This window comes from Prosopis cineraria, unplaced genomic scaffold (genome assembly GCF_029017545.1).
Source record: "Prosopis cineraria cultivar Desert tree isolate PC_DT_omini unplaced genomic scaffold, ASM2901754v1 PC14, whole genome shotgun sequence".
Classification (NCBI taxonomy): Eukaryota; Viridiplantae; Streptophyta; class Magnoliopsida; order Fabales; family Fabaceae; genus Prosopis; species Prosopis cineraria.
The window spans coordinates 30,268,770-30,288,447 of NW_026555345.1; the positions used below are offsets into that span (position 1 = coordinate 30,268,770).

Genomic DNA, 19,678 nt, shown 5'->3' on the forward strand with positions numbered 1-19,678 from the left:
AAGCCCAATGTGTGGGAGTTTACCTTAGATTAGTTAAATCCACGTGGTGTAATCTTCACTAAGTTTGCGAACAATAGTTGGCATCTTTGATTACTAAAGTGTTTGGTATTGCCAATAACCTTTGGGTGTGGTATAGATCGAGCACAATGATCAGTATCACTGATTTTATACTAGATAGTATGGGTCAGGCAATATATAACACTTTAAAATTTGAGTCAAGAAAACTCATGGTCTGAGATTAAGTGTGGGAGTTTTTGGCCAGGTGATCCCTCACAATTAGAGAGTGAGTCTAGCTTTAGTCACATGAATTGGACTCGTATATTTTAAATAGCTCATGGGTTTAGTCTAATGATATAAGAAGGGATACAAAGTGGTTGCATTACTTACAAGCATTTATATATTAGAATTGAGCTATGTGGCATTTTGGTTGTAAGGTTATTGCCTACTTTATTATGTAATTGCCACACTTTAATATGTTTTTTTAAGTTTCTTGGTTATTAAGATTATTTAATCTCACTCCAGTTAGGTAATATTTTCTAGAAGACAATAAGGTAAAGGGAAAGGATAAGGCATTGACGCCAAAGAGCTAAAGATATACTTGTAATGTATCTAGTCAGCATTTGTGTATTTAAGTGTTATTTTTCCAACTTTAGGACAAGTTCTATGTACTTATTGATTAGAAGATTTATAATTCATTTACATATGAGCCTAATTGTTAACTTAGGCAATTTAGTTGGTTGTTACCCTTATGGTTTGATTGAGAGGCTAGTCATGCAAATGCTTAGTTTTTGATGATTAACTAGTTAACTTTATGTGAAAGTAATTACATTCATGTTTTGAATCTTCAAGCATGATTTGAGTATTGATGTATGATTAAAATTGCTAGACTTGGTTTGACGAATGATGGGAGGTAGTTGTATTTGAACACAGAGTCTAAAGGCTCAAATTGTCCCATCGTGTCCCAGGATCCTTAAGTAGTATTAGATTGGATTATATAGTGTACTATTGTTAGATTGTTTTAATTGTTGTATAAGATGTAACATCTTGAATTTTAATCCCTAGATTGATTAAGCTTAATGATGATAATTAAGTAAATTAACGTAGTGTGTGATTATGGAGGTCTAATGATTGATTTGGGTTGTGTTTCAACCCTAATTATGGGTCTAGTATGAAGCCGGGCCAATCAGGCATTGAAAGGAGAAGAAAACAAGAAAGAAGTGCTTTTGTGCCACATGCTACAATATGTAATACGTCTTTCATGGTGCACAAACACAATTGAAGCAAGAAGGGACCTTTCTATGCCATGAATCGCAGTACGTGTAGCAGTCACAAATTAAGGCATAAAAAAGAAAGCAAAGAAAGAGAAAATAAAGAACCAACAAGGAGCTCTGTTAGAATTTATACTTAGGTAATATTTGGGACATTTTGGAGTTAGAAACACTTAAGGTAAGTGCCTTAAATTTTATTTTTTCTAATCTCTTTCACATTTATAAAGTTTGTGGGTAGGGTTTAATGGTGGAAGATGATTTTTGATCTATATAGATTATAAGTCCAAATCCATTGACTCAAATGAAGTTAATGAGAGTATATTTAAGTATTTAAACCTAAAACTAATGATTTTTTAGATTTTTTGTTGTTGTACTGTTGTACATTGTTAATATGTGAATTTAGCATTAATGAGAGTTGTTGCAAGAGTTGTAATGCCATTAATAAAAGTTTAATTGTTCATTAAGATTATTGGGGACTGAAGAAAGTTAATAAATCCAATGGGTAAGCCTAGAGGTGAAAATTGGGGATGTTGGGTATTGTAGAAGTGATAGTGTGAGAGTTGATAGTGTGCTCTTATCATGTTAATGAATTTAAAAATTTGTAAATTATAGATTGAATTCTTAAATCACCATTGTGATTTAGGAAGTCAAGTTTGGAAATTAGAATATTGAGAGGTAAATATTTGACCTCTCAAAAATTTGAAATAACCAGGAGACTTTATTTTAAGTAGTTCTTTATTAATTGCAATACAATGTGAAATGTGTGTTTAGCATGTGATTTGTGACTTGTGAAATGTGTAACATGCTATAAAACTATGTGTTTGCATAATTTCTTAAAAATGAATTTTAAAATTGCAAAAGTGATTTTGAAATGAGTTGCAATTTGTAATATGGTATGAAATTGAATAGTTGATGATGAATTTGACAAAAAGGAATGTGTTGCGTTTGAAAATGAGTATAGTTTATGTGATAAATGTTAAAATGAGTATTGTTGTTCACTTTAGTAGCGCATGATTGTGAGCCCATTGTGTTGATTCCAATAATGAATAAACGAAATTTGTAAAAATAAGTGAGCAATGTACATGGTATAATCAGTAGGCAGGAGTTCGCCTAGAGATTAGAAGTAGTTAAAATCCATATGATATTTCAATCGTCCTTCAATACACGGGATATAGCCTCGTTTTATAGTTTATTGAGGGACTAAAATCCAACTATCTCCACCAATTTATCAAGGAAAGTAGCCTAAGGTATATGACACCCTAGGGATTTGAGAGAAGGGAAAATCATGGTCCAAAAGTGAGTATTGTGATCTTTGTCCAAATGACACCTTACAATTAGTGAGCTTGGATGATCCAATCACACTAATGAAGTCCTATTTGATATTATAACCTATAGTTTCAGTTGGAAAAAATAAGGATGGTTGATCATTGCCTATGTAAATCTATGACATGTCGCATGATTGAGTTATGGCAAGTCATATTGATATCGGGTCATGGTCATATGTCTAAATCTCTCATGACCATGTACCTTGTGATTTAAAAAGGAAGAGAATTAGTTGAGAAGTGATGTGTTGTGTAATATGTGAAACAATATAATGTATGTTTTCAAGGAAATCTATTTCTCATACTCTTATGTTTATTTTAATTAATATATAATTGCATAAAGTAGGTTTTACCTTAGTTATTGAAAAGTTAGACTCACCTTTTTCATTTAATATTTTACAAGTTTTAGCTTTAGTGTTGAGAGGGACAAAGCTCCTGAGGCTTAAAAATTTGTGCATTTCTTTTTGTATGCCTTTAATATTCACTTACTTTGTGTAATAGTATATTATTGTCAATTTAGGATGCATTTGGTCACACTTACACTACATAATTTATTATGTTGTTTAGATTGTATTTTGGACCTTAAGAAATTGTGTTTGATAAGTTATATATATTGATAGGGCCAAAATACTAGTGCAAATGTAGAATTGTTGTTTTAAACATGATATGGTTGATTTGGAAAGCAATGCAATGAAATTACCTCCCCCTTTTATGTTGGTATTAAAGGGGTTAACGAGTAATTTTATGTTATTCAGATATTTGAGCGTATGTGATGTATTGTACTAATAGTCGCAGGTCTAATGAATATGGTTTGGGTGTTAGGAATGGTTTTTGACACTTGTGTTAGATTTTGGACACATTTTATTTGTGAAAAATGGTAAAAATATATTGAGTGTCTAACTTTTTAATGTGACTTGTTTTAGAAGTAAAACCTATGTTATTAACTAGTTATGAAAAAAGCTTTCCATCAACACCTAGATTAGTCATTTGGACGTCGGACAAAGATTTAGTGCTCGTCAAAAGTTCTTGATTCTGCTGTCAAATAATAATAGAATCTGCTATCAAAAACGTGCAATAGCGCATTGGTGCTTGAGCCACGATGCATGGCACAAAATGTAACAAGTTACAGCGTAAAGTGTACGAGCTGTGACACATTACTCTGTTTTTCAGCAAGCTTGATGTTTTTCAACTTCTTTCACTTCTCTGAGATATCTTATGCATCTATAACTTGTTTTTACTCTGATTAAAGAGTTAATGAATGGATTTAACTTATTTCAACTTATAAAAACTTGAGATCCTTTTATTTTGAAAGTACAACTTGGTAATCTCTTTATGGGTTTAACCCCTTGATTACCTTAGTTTATTGTCTTAATGGTGATTAAATAAAGGCGTATTATATAAGAAGGCTTGGATAGCTTTAGTTGGAGGTCTGAGTGATTAATTAGGAAGGTTTAAAGCTAGGTAATGCTTATTATTTTCTGTCGTGTCCACGTAGGGTTCCCCATGTCAAACAATGAGTTTAGCCGCTGCGAGCGAGCAACTTTGAGTTAGTAGTAGCAAGTGAGCACGTGGGAGCTAGCCACAATGAGTGAGTATTTCACTGCGACAATCATGTCAAACCGCAATTAGCCACAACAAACAAGTTCAATAAGACTATAAATAATTGTTTACCTTTCTTGTGTCCTTTTTAAATGCTATGCATTGTAATTCCATGTTTCTGGGTATTTCCAATATACGCTGATCTTTGGAAAAGAGTTTTAATTAACCTTGATTGATTCTTTAAGATCCCAAATTCCTAGTTACTCTTTAATAAATAATTTAATTAATTACTATGTGGTTGATCCATTTGTCAAGTCATTGACTTGTAGAGTTAATATAGACTAATGATGAAGGTCATTTTATTGTGGTCAAGTGTACATCTTAAAGTAAATTTTGGACGAATCATGGTATTAAAGTGGGAAAAGCATTGTTTGGACCCATTTTAGATATTGATGACTAACCTTATGTTTGAAAAGTATGGTCGTCCAACTAGAGTTTAATGTACTTGTTAGAGGTGTATATTTGAATCATTTTGTTGACTATTATATGTATTTGACATAATGTTTAGGATTAAACTACCTTAGGAACAACACTTTTTGCCTATTTATGTTTTTCCAATCAAATGGTAAATTTTTAAATATTTGTTTGCAATGGGATCCCATTGGGTACCTTTATTTGATATCAATTCCATTAATATCTATTTAATTACATTATTTAATTTCTAAATTATCATGATAGGCTTCTTTTGTTGTGTTTAAACATTTTCTACCATAATAGTTCATTTATAAAATATTTCATTGTAATGGAAGCTCTTTCTACCATGCTAGGGTTTAAAAAAAATAATATTTGAAGTTCTTTCTAACATGATAAATCATGGTTTACCATGGTAGTATTTTGAAAAATTTAGTTCCACTCTTTATTATAATGATAGACACTTTCCTATTATGGTTAATATTTTTAATAGTTAAGGTTGAATATTAAATTGTATTTTCATGAAAAATTAATGTAAATTTTTAGAGTGTTACACTGAGACAGTGGACAATGAATGACGAGCTTGGCTAAGAAGATGACAAGGAAGAAGGTTGATCTTCGAAGAATGATGAGGGCGACCACAATTGCAAAATAGTGGTAAAAAGAGCATAGGGAAATTTGGAATTAGGGCACTGAGTGATGAACGTGTGCAATTTGAGAGTTGAGAATAATTAAAAGAGGGGCCAAGATCCTTTCATGTTCAAAAAAAAAATAATTTTCCCTAGTTCAAGGCTGATTTGGGTAGTTCACTAAAAGTTCTTCCTCCCCTTCGTTTTGCCTTGCTTCTGGACCAATTGCCTGGTCGATTGTCAATTAAACCAGTTTAATAGGCTAGCTTGGATAACTTTGTTTAATATAGTGTTTCAATTTAAAATAAATGTAAAGTAATTTATTTATCATCGGCACTTTTGAAAAAAAAAACACATTAATTTCATTTTAAAACACTAAAAATATTTTATATTTTTGAACGCTAACCTTTCAAAAAATATCTTATATTTTTTAACGAAAAGAGTATCTAAAAATCATTTTAAGTTATCCAAAAAATATTTAAGGGATATATATTTTTTTATCTTTTTATTCATATTTTAAATTTTTTTAGTTATGAAAACTTATTTGTTTAGCATTTCTAAAGAATAAAATATATAAGTTGGCTAAAATAGTATTCCAACATATATGCACAACTTACTGAAATAGATATTTAATATAATAAGATATAAATTATTCAATATAATTTACGTTTATTTTCATATAAATTTTATAATTTTAATGTAATTTTTTAAAATTATTGTTTTAAATATTATTATACTTAATTATTTAAATTTATTTAAATTGGAGTTAGCAAGTGGACAATTAGATTGTAAAAAAATAATTTTAAAAATTTTAACATAATTACAAATAAAAAATTAAATACTTTAGAATCTTTAATAAAATATTCTTTACGGTGTTTATGTTTTGAAAACATAAGAAAGGCCTTTGTAATTTTAGTAATATAAAAGGGAAGTTAGTGTATTTTATTTCAAGATTTATTATAAAATAAATAATATATAAAAGATTTACATATATTAATTTGATTTGAAACAATTATCTTAAATACACAGAGCTAAATATATACTCCCTTCGTCTAAAAATATAAAACATTTTTTGAGAGATTTGATATTAAAAAATGTAAGGCATTTTTAGTCTTTCAAAGGTAATCATTAGTTTTCTTCAAAGTGTCCATATGAAATAAGTTATTTTATATTTATTTTAAGGTGAAATACTTTTTTAAATAAAGGTAAATATAAAAAAATATAATTAATTTGAAGACAAGTAATTACTTAATTAGAGGGTGAGATTCAATTAAAAATATCTTATATTTGTGAACGGAGGGGGTAAATTTTTTTTTTAATGTAAAATAAGTTATCCATGGTTAAGCCACGACAATCTACTGGTCACTTGGTTGTCTAATTTTTAGTTACATAATGCACAATTAAATAAAGTTTAGATTAAAGATAGTTAAATTAATAAAAATATAATAGAGTTTGAATTTTAAACTCTGGTTATGCATGTTCTCGTCCTAGCTATTGACACTCTAAATAAAGTGTCAAAAGGTTAGAGGTCCAATTGATCAATTTTTTAGTTAGTTTTTTTTTAATCAAAAAGTTGATCAAAATCCAATCTAAACATATGGAAATTAGATTAGATTCGATTCTTTTCACAAATAAAATCACGCGATTTGTTTAAACTGATCATTTTGCGCACGCACCTTGTTTTCATCCTACATGCACAGCGTCTAGCTATTGCGAAACACATGAACCCCAACCAAAGGACCAAACCGTGTTTTATATAGCTGGCAATTATATGGTCTTGATTGAAAACGTTGGAAAAGTATAAAAACCAAGTTGCTTAATGATACAAATTATAAGGAGTGATTTAACAGATTTAAACCTATAGGAATAGGAAATCCAATTAAAAACTTGTATACATAATACATTATAAGGATCAAATCATTGCTCTCTTCTTGGCCAAATAAATTATGATTTTCCCCCAAATATATCGATGGGTATGAATAACAAAATCAAATAAACATGTTAAGTTGCATGAGCATCATATCATATAAAATGAAAAACACGAACTTGATTGTTTGTGCGTAGCTCGTGCCATCACTGAAAACTCGAACTTCCACTCAACACCCCGTAAAGCTTCTCTTTCTCTATTCCTCCCGCTTCCCAACGGCTGCAACACTCCCGGAGATCCCGCCGGCGGCATTTTCACTCGGGAATTCCGTTCACGGCAAGTATCTGTTCTCTCATCATATCATAATCAGTTCAAGGTTGGTAATTCACGACGTTCTGAATTGAATTGAATCTCGTCTCTTCCCTTTTGTTTGGGAAAAAAAAAATCTTTGTAATTAGGAGTAAAACAGCACGCGGATCTTGTCATTTTCTACTACTTCTCAATGTTACCCTTCTGGATCTGAGAACCCTTTTTGGATCTCTCTCTGATGGATGTGAAAAATAAAGTTGGATTAGAGTTTTGTTTACATTGAGCTTAGAGTTGTTTTGCCTTTTCAAATCCTTATGGAATCAGCTTTGGACTCTTCAAGGTATCTTGGAGTTTAATGAATTTGGAATGGTTTCGGTTGGTATAATGGATCGAGTTGGACACATGGTTGCTTCCAAACGCGGTCGTTCAGTAAATCCACAATCTTTCTTTCTCAATGAATCCAAATTCTAATTGGAATTGGCATTTCATTCAAATGTGTGGTGTGTGCTGCCCTCGTTTTCCCTTTGTTGTGCAGCTTACAAGCTAAAATGATGCATCGCTCAGGGGGCTGTTTGCGGTAGAATAACATAGAAATGTGGTTATATGATGAGTGTTTTGGTCTGCGATCTATTTGGTTCAGTGATCTTTCGTTCCATTGTTTCTCAGTCGAATTCAATATAACATTAGTAGTAGCAATTAATGAGGCATGAGTAAGGGATTCACCATATAATTTATTAGATCTGTTGGTTCCTTGCTGAAACAGCTTTATAGCAGACAACGAAGTCTCATTTCGATGCTTGTTGAATATTCAATTAATTGTTTTAGAAGTACGATGGTGGCCTGAATTGTAGGCCACTCAAGCCTTGCTTTGCGAACTAATTTTTAAAGAAGTTACAGTATGATTCTGGAGATAACTAACCCCTACATCTCTTTATTCTTTTATAATTTGAAGTTTGTCAATTCATGACTAAACTTGTTTAATGGTGATAAATATATTTGAGGATATCAGTGAAAGGATCTTACATAGAAGTAGAATTTTACCATGGTCTTTGAATTGCAGCTGTAGTTGTGTTGTAGTGGCTGGTGATTGCATGTAAATGTGGTTAGCAAAAGTGAGTGTGGAACTCACATCACAGATCATCAATAGTGTGTGCGCATTTGCAATTGTTGACTGCTTTTGATTTGATTTACAGAGGGTAGAGTGACTGGTAGATGAGAAAATGGGAGAGTGTGCATTTGCAATTGTGGATTGCTTTTTATTTGATTTACAGAGGGTAGGGTGATTGACAGATGAGAAAATGAGAGTGTGTTGCTAGGGAAAAATCTCTTAAGGGTTGGTATTGGGCTGTTAAATTCTTAAATTAAGAGTATAAAGTGTTTTATTTCTTGACTGTATTTTAGGCTTGTGAATTTTTCATTCTGTAGTTCATGTTTTATTTGTTGTTGTTGTTGTTGTTGTTGTAGTTCATATTTTATCAGTGGGCAAAATTTTGACTATTGTGGACACTTTCCACAAATAAGAGGAAAGAATGAGGGAGATGCTAGATTTCAAAGCATTGATTAATTATTTCAAAACTCAAAATTTATCAATAAAAACATTACCAGTGGTTTATTGTTGAATTCACATATCTTAATATGGATTCTGACCCTTTTGATGGCCCTAAGATGAATTCAGATAATAATTGTTTTGACAGAGACTGTTGATATCGGTTTTTTAATGCTAGTGTTTTAAAGTGATTAAATGGCCCGATTCTCCATATATTCCAATTTATCTTAAATTTGCAAATCTCATGACCATCTTCATCTATTTTAGATTGCATTCTGCTAAGTGGGTTGGTTCTCAAGACTGGATCATCATAAGAATGTGGATTGAATGTTATGGCGGCTGTTAGAATAGACCAGTAGCAAGTTGTGAGAAACAAAAAGAAAATGGCTCCACCCACTAAGGCTGATAAGAAGGCGGCAGTTGATGCAGCTGCATGGATGTTCAATGTTGTCACTTCCGTTGGAATAATCATAGTAAACAAAGCCCTGATGGCCTCTTATGGCTTCAGTTTTGGTAAATTTCTTTTTTCTGACATTCCTTTTGTTGATCTATTATTCTGTTTCTTGGTTGATGCATTGGCATGCCTATATATTAAACTATTTTCTTTTAATTGCCTATACCATCTGCAGCTACAACATTAACAGGGATGCACTTTGTCACTACAACTTTGATGACGACCATACTAAGGTGTCTGGGATATGTCCAAGCCTCTCATTTACCACTCCCTGATCTTCTGAAATTTGTTCTCTTTGCTAACTTCTCCATTGTTGGAATGAACGTTAGTCTTATGTGGAACTCAGTTGGATTTTATCAAGTGAGTTGGCCTGTGTTTTAGCTAGTGGTCCATTCATGTGTGGCAGTTATTTATAATTTTTGACCATTGGCAGATTGCAAAGTTGAGCATGATTCCTGTATCCTGCTTATTGGAAGTTGTCTTTGACAAGATTCGCTACTCAAGAGACACAAAACTAAGCATATGTCTTGTTCTTTTGGGTGTTGGTGTTTGCACTGTTACGGATGTGAGCGTTAATGCAAAAGGATTCATCGCTGCCTTTATAGCAGTATGGAGCACTGCTCTGCAACAATACGTAAGCAGTACATTACATGACTTAGATTGTATCTGTTGAAACGTGAAACCTAATTGTTGGAATCAACTCATAAACAGATTCATGCACCAATTTACATGGAAGAGCAAAGGAAGAGGAAAAAAAGAGACCAACAAATCTGTGCAATATGATCTCTGTCTAAATATAGCAGCAATATTAACTCACAAAGTAGTTTCATGCACCAATTTCTGGTTCATATTGCATTATATACTGCAATATTCTGCTATGTCGTAATAAATATACCAAGCTCATGATGTTTCAAATTGGTGAGACTGACGCTAAACGGTCTGAGAAGTCTGGGTCTTAACTTGTATATTTACTGTTCACATCTTCACGACTCATGGAATCTCAAATATGTTATGTGCAGTACGTTCATTTTCTTCAACGGAAGTATTCATTGAGTTCTTTCAACCTTTTGGGGCATACAGCGCCTGCACAAGCAGCATCACTATTGTTAGTGGGCCCTTTACTAGATTATTTTTTGACGAACAAAAGAGTAGACAGATATGATTATAGCATTGGCTCTGTGGTAAGTACTGGCTCAAAAGCCATCCTACATATTTAAGTACATTCAATATTTGTTATGTGAAGATGAGAGGACGTATATGCAAATTTCAGAGATGCGTGTGCTTCTAGCTTCTTCCCGCATGCTGCAGAAACCGGAACCGGAATATGAGTGCGGAAAAAAATGAGAATTCTTTTTCGCTGCAATGATTATAATACCTTCGTTTTCATTCATCGACTGTAATTCCTTTTCATTTTTTTAGCACGAGAATCAATGTCATTTTCATTCACATGTTTATTTCCATTATACTGAACATAACTTGCTCTTTGCCATTGTCTAATATTGGTTGCCAATTGCTCAATGTTCACTAACCACCTCTTTTATGTGCTGGTTTTGGCAGATTTTCATATTCCTGTCATGCAGTATTGCAGTTGGGACCAATCTCAGCCAATTCATCTGCATCGGCCGATTTACCGCAGTTTCTTTCCAAGTTCTAGGTCACATGAAGACAATTCTTGTTTTGATTCTGGGGTTCTTCTTCTTTGGAAAGGAGGGTCTGAATCTGCAGGTGGTATTGGGGATGATAATAGCTGTTGCTGGAATGATCTGGTACGGCAATGCCTCTTCAAAGCCAGGAGGAAAAGAACGCCGTAGCCACTCTCTCCCCACCATGAAAACTGATACGCGATAGTTTCTTTTCATAGAATCCCACTGATATTTTGTGTTTATTAGGTGTTCTTGGTTTTCTTTGCATGAGTTGATGAGGATACAGAGGTAGCTGATTCTAGGAGAAGTGTTTAAATTAAAAACCACTTTTCGGTTCCAATTACTTTTAGTCAAATTCGGTAATTCATAAAATTTGAATTCTTGTTTTGGATCCCGAGAGGCTTTGGGTATTTCTTGTAGTTTTAGGTTCCATGAAAAAATTGATCTTTTCCCCATAGGATATATTCTTATTTTTTCTTGGCTCATTATACCCTGCATTGTGTGTGCTTGGAATTGATAAGACTAAAATTGACTGGTTCAATTCACCGGTTGTTGCCATGATTCTTTCAATTCACAGGTTTATATACATTTTTAATTTAGTCTTTATACTTCAATTTTGTGCAATTCACTTCTAATTTCAAATTACTTTATATATAGCATGTGGATGGATTACTCATTTCTCAACTCTATGTTAATGGTTTCGTGAATTTTTTTTCCCCCTCTCATGAGAATTCGCTAGATATTTAAATGAATTTTAATTTAATATAGTTTTTTGTACATTTTTCTTTGTTGTAAATTTATTCTGTTTGAGAGTAATGGAAGATTTAAATGACAAACTTAAACGCATAAAAAATTGATAAGTAATCCTAACACCTGCACATGATCGATTAATGCATGTGGATGCTAGATAAAAGAGAAAGAAAAAATGACATTACTACAAATTCTCTAGCTCATTCCCAAAACAGAGGGATTGAAAGGCAGTTATTAGTAAAAATTATCAAAATCCACAACACAATTATTACTTACTGACATGAATTACACTACAAATCATGCCTTAAAATATCATATTCATGATGAAATGCATGCTAGGCTCAACTTCACCGTTCCAATAAAGTAAGCTTTTTAAGCCAGTACTGCTGAAACCTCTGCCTTGCATACTCCTTGTAGTCAAAGTCAATCTTGTTGACATAACTCTGCAATTGCATGTGAGAATAATTGATTAATTCTTCAGCTCTTCAATTATATTCGCATAGCATAGTGATTAATTTTAAGAAATACTCCCTCTATTTATATTTATAGGAAAAACTATTATCTTTTACTTGTTTTTTTATATAAGTAAAATCATGTATTTCAATAAATATTTATTACACATTTTTTAAATCGTCCCTCGTAATATACATTAATGAGAAATAATTAATGCATGCTTATATTAATTAACATAGGGTATTTTAGTCTAATTTTTTTATTTTTCAGACATAATTATTATGGTTAACAAAGTTTTTTAAATTGTATGATGCAGTTTTTTTTTTCCTCATATATAAAAACATAAAGAGTAAAAATGAAACTTACAGAAATAAGTCCCCATAATCCCCAAAACAGGTGATTTGCGAGGGTGTACTTCTCTGAATTGTTCACTAATTGCTCCACTTCTGCATTGCTTGGCTTCTTGCCTACATGCAGTTCTACTTTTTATACCCTAAGTAACAGAGTGCAGAAAATGAAGATGAGGTTTGATGAGTGGACTCACTAACCTTCAGCACTGAGATAAATCTTCACAAACCCTTGACGCTCTTCAAAATCTGTCATGTTAATCTCGAAAGTGAAATTCATGTGATATTATCCAACAACAATAATAATAAAGGTAGGAATAATGGATTCACCTGGATATTTAGTGTAGTCAAGAAGATGAGGCGTGTCAGAGTGATAATCTGCTGTCATTTCACAGAAATGGTTTGCTAGGTCATATGCAATGGGATTGTAACTTGCATATTCATAATCCTATGTCATGAATAACAGAACTGGTAAGCATGGTAACATAATATTTATAATTACAAATTTTTATTAGGACATGAACAATTTTTGTAACGTTTGATTACTTACAATGATGGTGATGCTTCTGGAGTCTTTGTCCATCATAATGTTACCATATTGGAGGTCATTGTGACAAAAACCAATCTCTTGATGATACCCTTCAGAATCAGATATCAGATTCTCTAGCTTGTTTATTTCTTCATCCATTTCCTCCAACCCAAAATTCTTTGCGTCCTTTGTGCTACTTAAACTTTTTGCCAAATTAAGCCATTTCCTAGCGTATCAATAAATCTCCAAATTAACACTCAATATTTTCATTTCATTCATTAATCATCCGGATTTTTCATGGTGTCTATGTGAAAAGAGGTTTCTCCCTGAGTTTAGGGCCAAATAAATGGAGAAAGAAAAAACAAGGGACTTTAGGCATGTTTGATTTCTGTTTTCAAAAATTGTTCTCGGATTTTAAAAATAAAAAAAAATTAAAAACTTAAATAAATGTTTTTAATTTAATTGTTTTCAAAAATGTTGTGATCACACTAAATTTGATTATAGGAAATATACTTAGTTTAACAAAATTCTATCATAAACCATTATCATTAACCACCAACCATCATCATTATTAGCTTATTTTTTAATTTTAAGATTATTTTTAAATTAATACAGCTAAACAAATTTTTATTTTACTTTGTTTTGAAAAGCAATTCTAAAACTTGTATTGCAAAACAATTTTTAAAAATACAAAATGAGAATAAAAATTAAACAGACAATTTTAATTTTTTTAAAAATATAAAATATTTTTTTAATGTTAGATGTTAAAAAATATAAGACAATTTTAACTTTTAAATATATAATTAATGAGTTTTTTTAAAATATCTTTAATAAATAAATTATTTAATTTTTATTTTTAAATGAAATATTCTATTAAATGAAGTCAAATATAAAAATCATTTATATCTTTCTAACAGAGGAGTATATATAATACTCATACGTCTATTTTTCTCTCTCTATTTATAGTTTAGAAATCAATTATCTAAGTTTGTGCCAAATCTGGACTTTTCGGTCACCAGGCATACGAAGCTTATGAAACTCTCTCATCTTCGATGCAATGAGAGCAGATATTTCTGGATCACGGATGTCAGCTGCTGATAATGTCTAATCAACATAAAAAGTCCAATTAATTTATTTTCTAAGCATTTCGTTATATACATTTAGTTGGTGAGAATATACGACGTGATGTGCCGTCTTTAGATAACATTATTTGAGTTACCATTTTGTTACAACTTCCATGTGTGTGGCCAAAATTCTATCATTTTATCAGCTTTCTTAGTTAGAAAATTCAGTTCCGGATCAATGTAACATCTTTTGTGAGAAAGAGACGTGATTCCACCACACCCTCTAATCATTCAAATCTTAAAAGAGTTTGAAATGACTTTATGGTAAATATGCTAGTTGCTGACTACAAATTGTTCTATTCACACGTCAAAATTCACTTGAATTTATTAAAAAGATGTATATCAATCAGATTAATTATATAGAGCTTTTAAACTTTATTAAAATGGCAATTCGTTTGTTTACTCCAAAAAAATTTAAAAAAAAATCTTTTTTAAATCTAATTTTCAGTATCTGGCAATTCCAACCCTTCAGTCCTTGAAAGGAAAAAGGGAGTCACTCATTAGTAGAGCATATATTCGCCAAAGCTCTTAAACGCATGAATTTAATCATCACTTTGGATATGCATTCTCTCACTTTAGTGTTTAGCATTTTTCTTGAAGCTAATTATAAAGAGGAGAAAGAGGAGGGAAAAAAAAGTTTTCAAAGATAAACAAAAAGGTCAAAAGCGGAGACGAAAACAAAAAGGGGAACCAATCAGACCTTTCAACAAAAATTCAGACAACGAAATTCATATCCCATCTGGCCTTGAATCATTTGCCCATCCTTAATTTATTTTATGTGCAGATCCAAATATCTAATAAGAATATATAATCCATTAAATTAATATAAATAACTAAAGGAGAATTTTAATTAAGGACCACTATAGAAAATTAATTTGATATGGGTCCAAAAAAATTTTAAAATTTTAGTTCATGCTAAGAGAGAAAAATCAAAAGAATATCAATATTGAAAAGATTAAAATACCCTTAACTTATTATGCAGAATCACTAATTAATTTTCTTACCGCACTTGTTGATTTATCAATATCAATTATAAATTATATCTATTTGTCAGTAAATCAATAACATTAGTTGTTAATTTATTAATTTTATTTATTAATTTACTAGCATCAGTTATAAATTATAAAATCTGTCAATAATTTATAATTAATATTAGTAAATTACAAGACTTGTTTGTAATTTATAATTAATATAAGTAAATTAACAAGTAAAATTAACAATTTAACAATTGATACCGCTATTTATGATTGAAAAACTGATATCAGGTCTTATATAATTATTGACATATCAACTCATATTCCTAAATTAACAAGTAAAGTAATAAAATTAATAATTAGTGATTTTCTATAATAAGTAAAGGGTATTTTGATCATTTTATAATCAAAATTTTTTTAATTTTTTTCTCTGAACTGAATTGAAATTTTAATTTTTTTTTTAAATCCATCTAAAATTAATTCTCTACAATAATTTTTAACTAAAATTCTCCCAATAACTAAATATGGGTTATTATATAACATAAATTCTCATGAATTAATAGCACTCACTCTCTGTTTAATGAAAAGTATAGAATGTAGAATTGGGAGAACGACAATTAAGTCTTATAGCAGAGAACTTATGACAATTAATTTTTTATCAATTTTTTATAAAATAAGTTATAAATATTAATTGAAATGTTGAAAATAAGAATCTTAGCTATAAAGTAACAATTATATTTAGAATTTAGATGTATGATCTATAATTATAACTCTTAAATTTATTATTATTTAAATTAACATTTATAATTAGTTTTTTTAAAATTTTATTCGAGATTTAACTGTCATAAATTTATTAATAAAACTTATCTATTTTTTTTGAAAATAAACATAAAATAATTTCTATATTACAACTAAAAAATAATTTACTGAAAATTGAAACTTCAATCCTATTCAATTTCAATATTCATTTTATCATTTAAAGAGAGTTAAAGGAAAATTATTCAATTTTATATGAAACATATTAAAACATAAATAAACTAGTAGCTAGTAACACCAGCAACATAAATATAACTGTAGAGGTAAGAAAAGTGTGGTACAGTGAATACATACAGTGGCGTTGATGAACTCTTCAACTCTGCCGGCGGCAAAGCAGGCGAGAAGGCGGGGGCCCTGGCCGTGCTCCGCCACGCACTGAAACGTCCTGATCTCTTCCTCTCGGTTGAAGAAGATCTCTACTCCTCTTCCGTACAGCCTCACCAGCACTCTCCTCAATACGCAGTCGTTTTGGGACCACCACTTGATCTGAAACACCTCGTTCGTCATCGCACCCTTCAGCGGTATAACCTGCATCGTCTCCTCTGCCTCTTCTATGGCGTCCCCCAACTCCGCCGGCACCGTCGCCAGAACCTCCATTATCTCCTCCCCTGTCACCCCTCCTCCTTTCAACAGTTCCATCGTCTTTATCGCCATTTCAAGCTGATTTGATGCAGAGAAAACAGAGTCAGTAGAGTAAAGCTTTCGCGAATGGCTAAACCCAGAAAGAAGCGTCAGGAAAGATGGACACTTTTTAGACTGAAGTGCTATTTGGATTTTCAATTAAGGATTATTTGATCTTAAACGGATAAATGAAATGCAGAATTTTTAGTTTCCAAGCTAGTTAGATGGACAGAGCAAACTGAAACAGACGTTATAGAGCAGAGCTGTGCTTTGATGATTGAAAGAATCCAAAAGGATGCACCAGGAAAGAAGAAATTTTTCGGGAAGAGTACTGTTTAGACAATCAAATTTGCTTGTAAAGGTAGATGATCCTAAACTTTAGAAAATAATAATCATTTCAAAACATCAATACAGAGCATACCGACAAAGATGAAGTAAAATTCTAGAGACCAGAAAAACTGGAATAAATTCAATCATCCATACTTTCAATAACTCAGAAAGATTACTAGCTTCAGGAAACAGGTTGCAGAATTGCAATGCAATACAAACCCCTGTGTAGTGAAATGTTGATTCGGTGTTCAATCGAATCTGAAGAACAGAGGGAGACAAACAGAGCAAAGCCAAGCGTTCATGAAGGAACAACAGACAGACCCACTGAAACAAAGAAGAAAATTTCAACAGCCCAGCTGTGAATCCAATGAGAAAAAAGTCTAAAGGTTGAATTGGTGTTTTAGAAGCACGCCAAAGAATGAGAAAATAATATCAGGAACATAACTGGTTTGACTGAGATATTTTCAAGTCAAAGAAGAAACAGAGAAGTGCAGATATCAGAAGTGAAAAACATGAACAAAAGTGAGATGATTAGGGAACACAATTGTAATAGAAATCATCAAAAGTTGACAAAACATAAACTAAGAGAGAAAAACGGGAGAGGGAAATGGCGAACGGACCAAAGAAAGCAGAGAAAAGAGAAGAGTCGGAGCTGCGGAAGAAAGATTTTAGTATTTTCGCAGAGGGATGAGGACGGTGACGATCTCTATGGGAAAAGTCAGAAAATGGAACCAACAAATGCTTGAAAATAGGGAAGTCTGGACCAATCAGAACACACACACTCTAATTCTTTATTTACTGTACCTTCCTGTCATCATAACGATCAAAACATTGGTTTAAAAATCGATAACCAAAATGGTGGTTAAATTATGGTCAAACCTGGACAAATTATTTCATTAAATCAGATAAAATATTTTGGCCTGAAAAAAAAAATATCAGATTAAGTATTGGTCCAACTGGTTGGATTGAGTTGACTTTCAATAGTATGCTTTTACCAACAGAACAAGAAAATCACATTGCATTAAAAATGTTCCAATTTTTTTTTGGATTCCCCTGCACTTCTCCTCCTTTGTATTTAACTATTTTCTTTTTATATTTGAATAATATATGAGCTACCATTTATCTTATCAGATTTCCAATTTGAATTGTGGTATATAGTTTAAATCTACAAATAATAATGAGCATGGCATGTTTTTTTTTTTTTTGGTTTGATTAAACGGACCTTGTACAACTTTCAAAGGGAATTCCAATATTATATAAAAAAATTAGAGACTACCCAGATACCTTCTGATAATCATGAAAGTTGCTTACACTTTTGAAACTGAAAAGTAGAAATTTTAATTGAGAGGATCTCTGCTCAAAGAATGGATTGTGAAGCTCCTTTCATTCAAAATATAAATAGTTTTTAAACAAAATTTATATATCAATAAAGCACTCATTTTCATAAAAATACGTAATTTTTTTATCCTTAATTTTAATTACCAATGTAGTTTATGAATGAGAGATACATCTACACAAATATTTAAGTTAATAAATATAAAGATAAAATAAGAAAAAATTTATATATACCAAATTATTTATATTTTAAATCAAGATTAGCCAAAGGAAAAATGTTTGTATTTTGGGTTGAAAAAAATAATAATTAACAAGTGAATTTAAGTTTTGACGACAGCATGCATTCTGTCCAAAATGGTATCAGATTTTAAACTTTTTCAAGAATGATTCATTGATGCTCTCGCTGCATAACTTCCGTCTTTCGTGGTGGCAGATGTGTGGACTTTTTTTTTTTTTTTTGAATGAAAAGACACAGTCAAGACTGTATTAAGGTTATGAAAATCAGGATACATCAAAATTTAAGATATTCTTATATTTCATAGACAAAAAATTATAAATAAAAAAATCATAGTTGTCATGCAAAGTTTTTCGAATGAGCAAATCAGCGTATTTATTTATTTTTTTGAAGACATGTCTGGACTTTTATTGATTTATACAGATATCTAGACTTTAAAAGATATGAGTATTAATTCTATTTTAATTGATCACTCGAGTATGCTTCCCCCCATTAGTTTATTATCGTATGTGATTTATGAATGTGAGTGGGACGAAAAAAATATTTAATTTAATTGACTCAAATGTATTTTTCCCTTTCGACCAAAAAAAGTATTTTTCCCTTTTTATTATTTTTTCCTGATAACAAGTTTTCACATTTAATTAACTACTTCTAATGAATAATCATAATCTCAATTTCAAATTATAAGATAATTTTACAAGCATTTTATTATCTCAAGATATAAGATAATTTAATAAAAAATAAAATTTTATTAATAATATTTTTTTAATATTACTCTTTAAGTGGAACAAGAATTGAAATAAGTATAGCACATATAGGATTAAATGTATAAAGTTAAATAAATAATATTTTTAAAAGTTTATATTTTTATTTTTTTTAAAATAAATTTGAAAAATATTATTATTATATTTTCCTTATATACGCAATATTATTTTAACTTGTCCTGCAATTTAGAATAATGCAGTGCATATATTAATTCAGTTTAGTGGATATTTGCCCCCCGAAAAAAAAAAAAGTAAAATCTAACGCAATGATATTTTCCTATCCTCGTTCTTCCCTGGGTCACAGCCTGGTGATGTGATTACGATTCGTTTGACAGAGACAGGGTTGAGACAC

At 31.0% G+C, this 19,678-nt stretch overlaps 2 protein-coding genes across 5 annotated transcripts; one reads left to right on the forward strand and one right to left on the reverse strand.

The window, feature by feature from the left end:
- Window positions 1–7,243: 7,243 nt before the first annotated feature.
- On the forward strand, window positions 7,244–11,618 carry LOC129293771 (UDP-rhamnose/UDP-galactose transporter 6-like). 2 transcript variants are annotated; one of them, XM_054931880.1, is made up of 6 exons: window positions 7,244–7,472; window positions 9,219–9,464; window positions 9,581–9,765; window positions 9,839–10,039; window positions 10,425–10,586; window positions 10,963–11,618. In XM_054931880.1, exons 2-6 carry the CDS (start codon window positions 9,335–9,337, stop codon window positions 11,251–11,253), a joined length of 969 nt encoding a protein of 322 aa, XP_054787855.1. In that variant the 5' UTR covers window positions 7,244–7,472; window positions 9,219–9,334; the 3' UTR covers window positions 11,254–11,618. The 2 variants fall into 2 exon arrangements, with proteins under 2 accessions (XP_054787855.1, XP_054787856.1); XM_054931881.1 differs by having other exon boundaries at window positions 7,244–7,432.
- A 361-nt stretch (window positions 11,619–11,979) lies between these two features.
- Window positions 11,980–17,744, reverse strand: LOC129293770 (probable choline kinase 2). 3 transcript variants are annotated; one of them, XM_054931878.1, is made up of 8 exons: window positions 17,613–17,744; window positions 16,336–16,701; window positions 14,115–14,231; window positions 13,149–13,358; window positions 12,929–13,046; window positions 12,800–12,847; window positions 12,618–12,718; window positions 11,980–12,241 (listed from the first exon to the last, which is right to left on the reverse strand). In XM_054931878.1, the coding sequence occupies exons 2-8, from the start codon at window positions 16,693–16,695 to the stop codon at window positions 12,146–12,148; spliced, it is 1,050 nt and encodes a 349-aa protein (XP_054787853.1). In that variant the 5' UTR covers window positions 16,696–16,701; window positions 17,613–17,744; the 3' UTR covers window positions 11,980–12,145. The 3 variants fall into 3 exon arrangements, with proteins under 3 accessions (XP_054787853.1, XP_054787851.1, XP_054787854.1); XM_054931876.1 differs by lacking the exon at window positions 17,613–17,744 and adding an exon at window positions 17,146–17,600; XM_054931879.1 differs by lacking the exons at window positions 12,618–12,718; window positions 17,613–17,744 and adding an exon at window positions 17,146–17,602.
- Between the last annotated feature and the right edge of the window lie 1,934 nt (window positions 17,745–19,678).

Coding starts and splice junctions, on each gene's coding strand:
- LOC129293771 (XM_054931880.1), top strand. CDS start 9,335: ATGGCTCCACCCACTAAGGCTGATAAGAAGGCGGCAGTTGATGCAGCT. Junction 9,465..9,580: donor CTCTTATGGCTTCAGTTTTG/GTAAATTTCTTT, acceptor TACCATCTGCAG/CTACAACATTAACAGGGATG. Junction 10,587..10,962: donor ATTATAGCATTGGCTCTGTG/GTAAGTACTGGC, acceptor TGGTTTTGGCAG/ATTTTCATATTCCTGTCATG.
- LOC129293770 (XM_054931878.1), bottom strand. CDS start 16,695: ATGGCGATAAAGACGATGGAACTGTTGAAAGGAGGAGGGGTGACAGGG. Junction 14,232..16,335: donor AAGAGTTCATCAACGCCACT/GTATGTATTCAC, acceptor TATGTTGATTAG/ACATTATCAGCAGCTGACAT. Junction 12,848..12,928: donor TGACTACACTAAATATCCAG/GTGAATCCATTA, acceptor TTAACATGACAG/ATTTTGAAGAGCGTCAAGGG.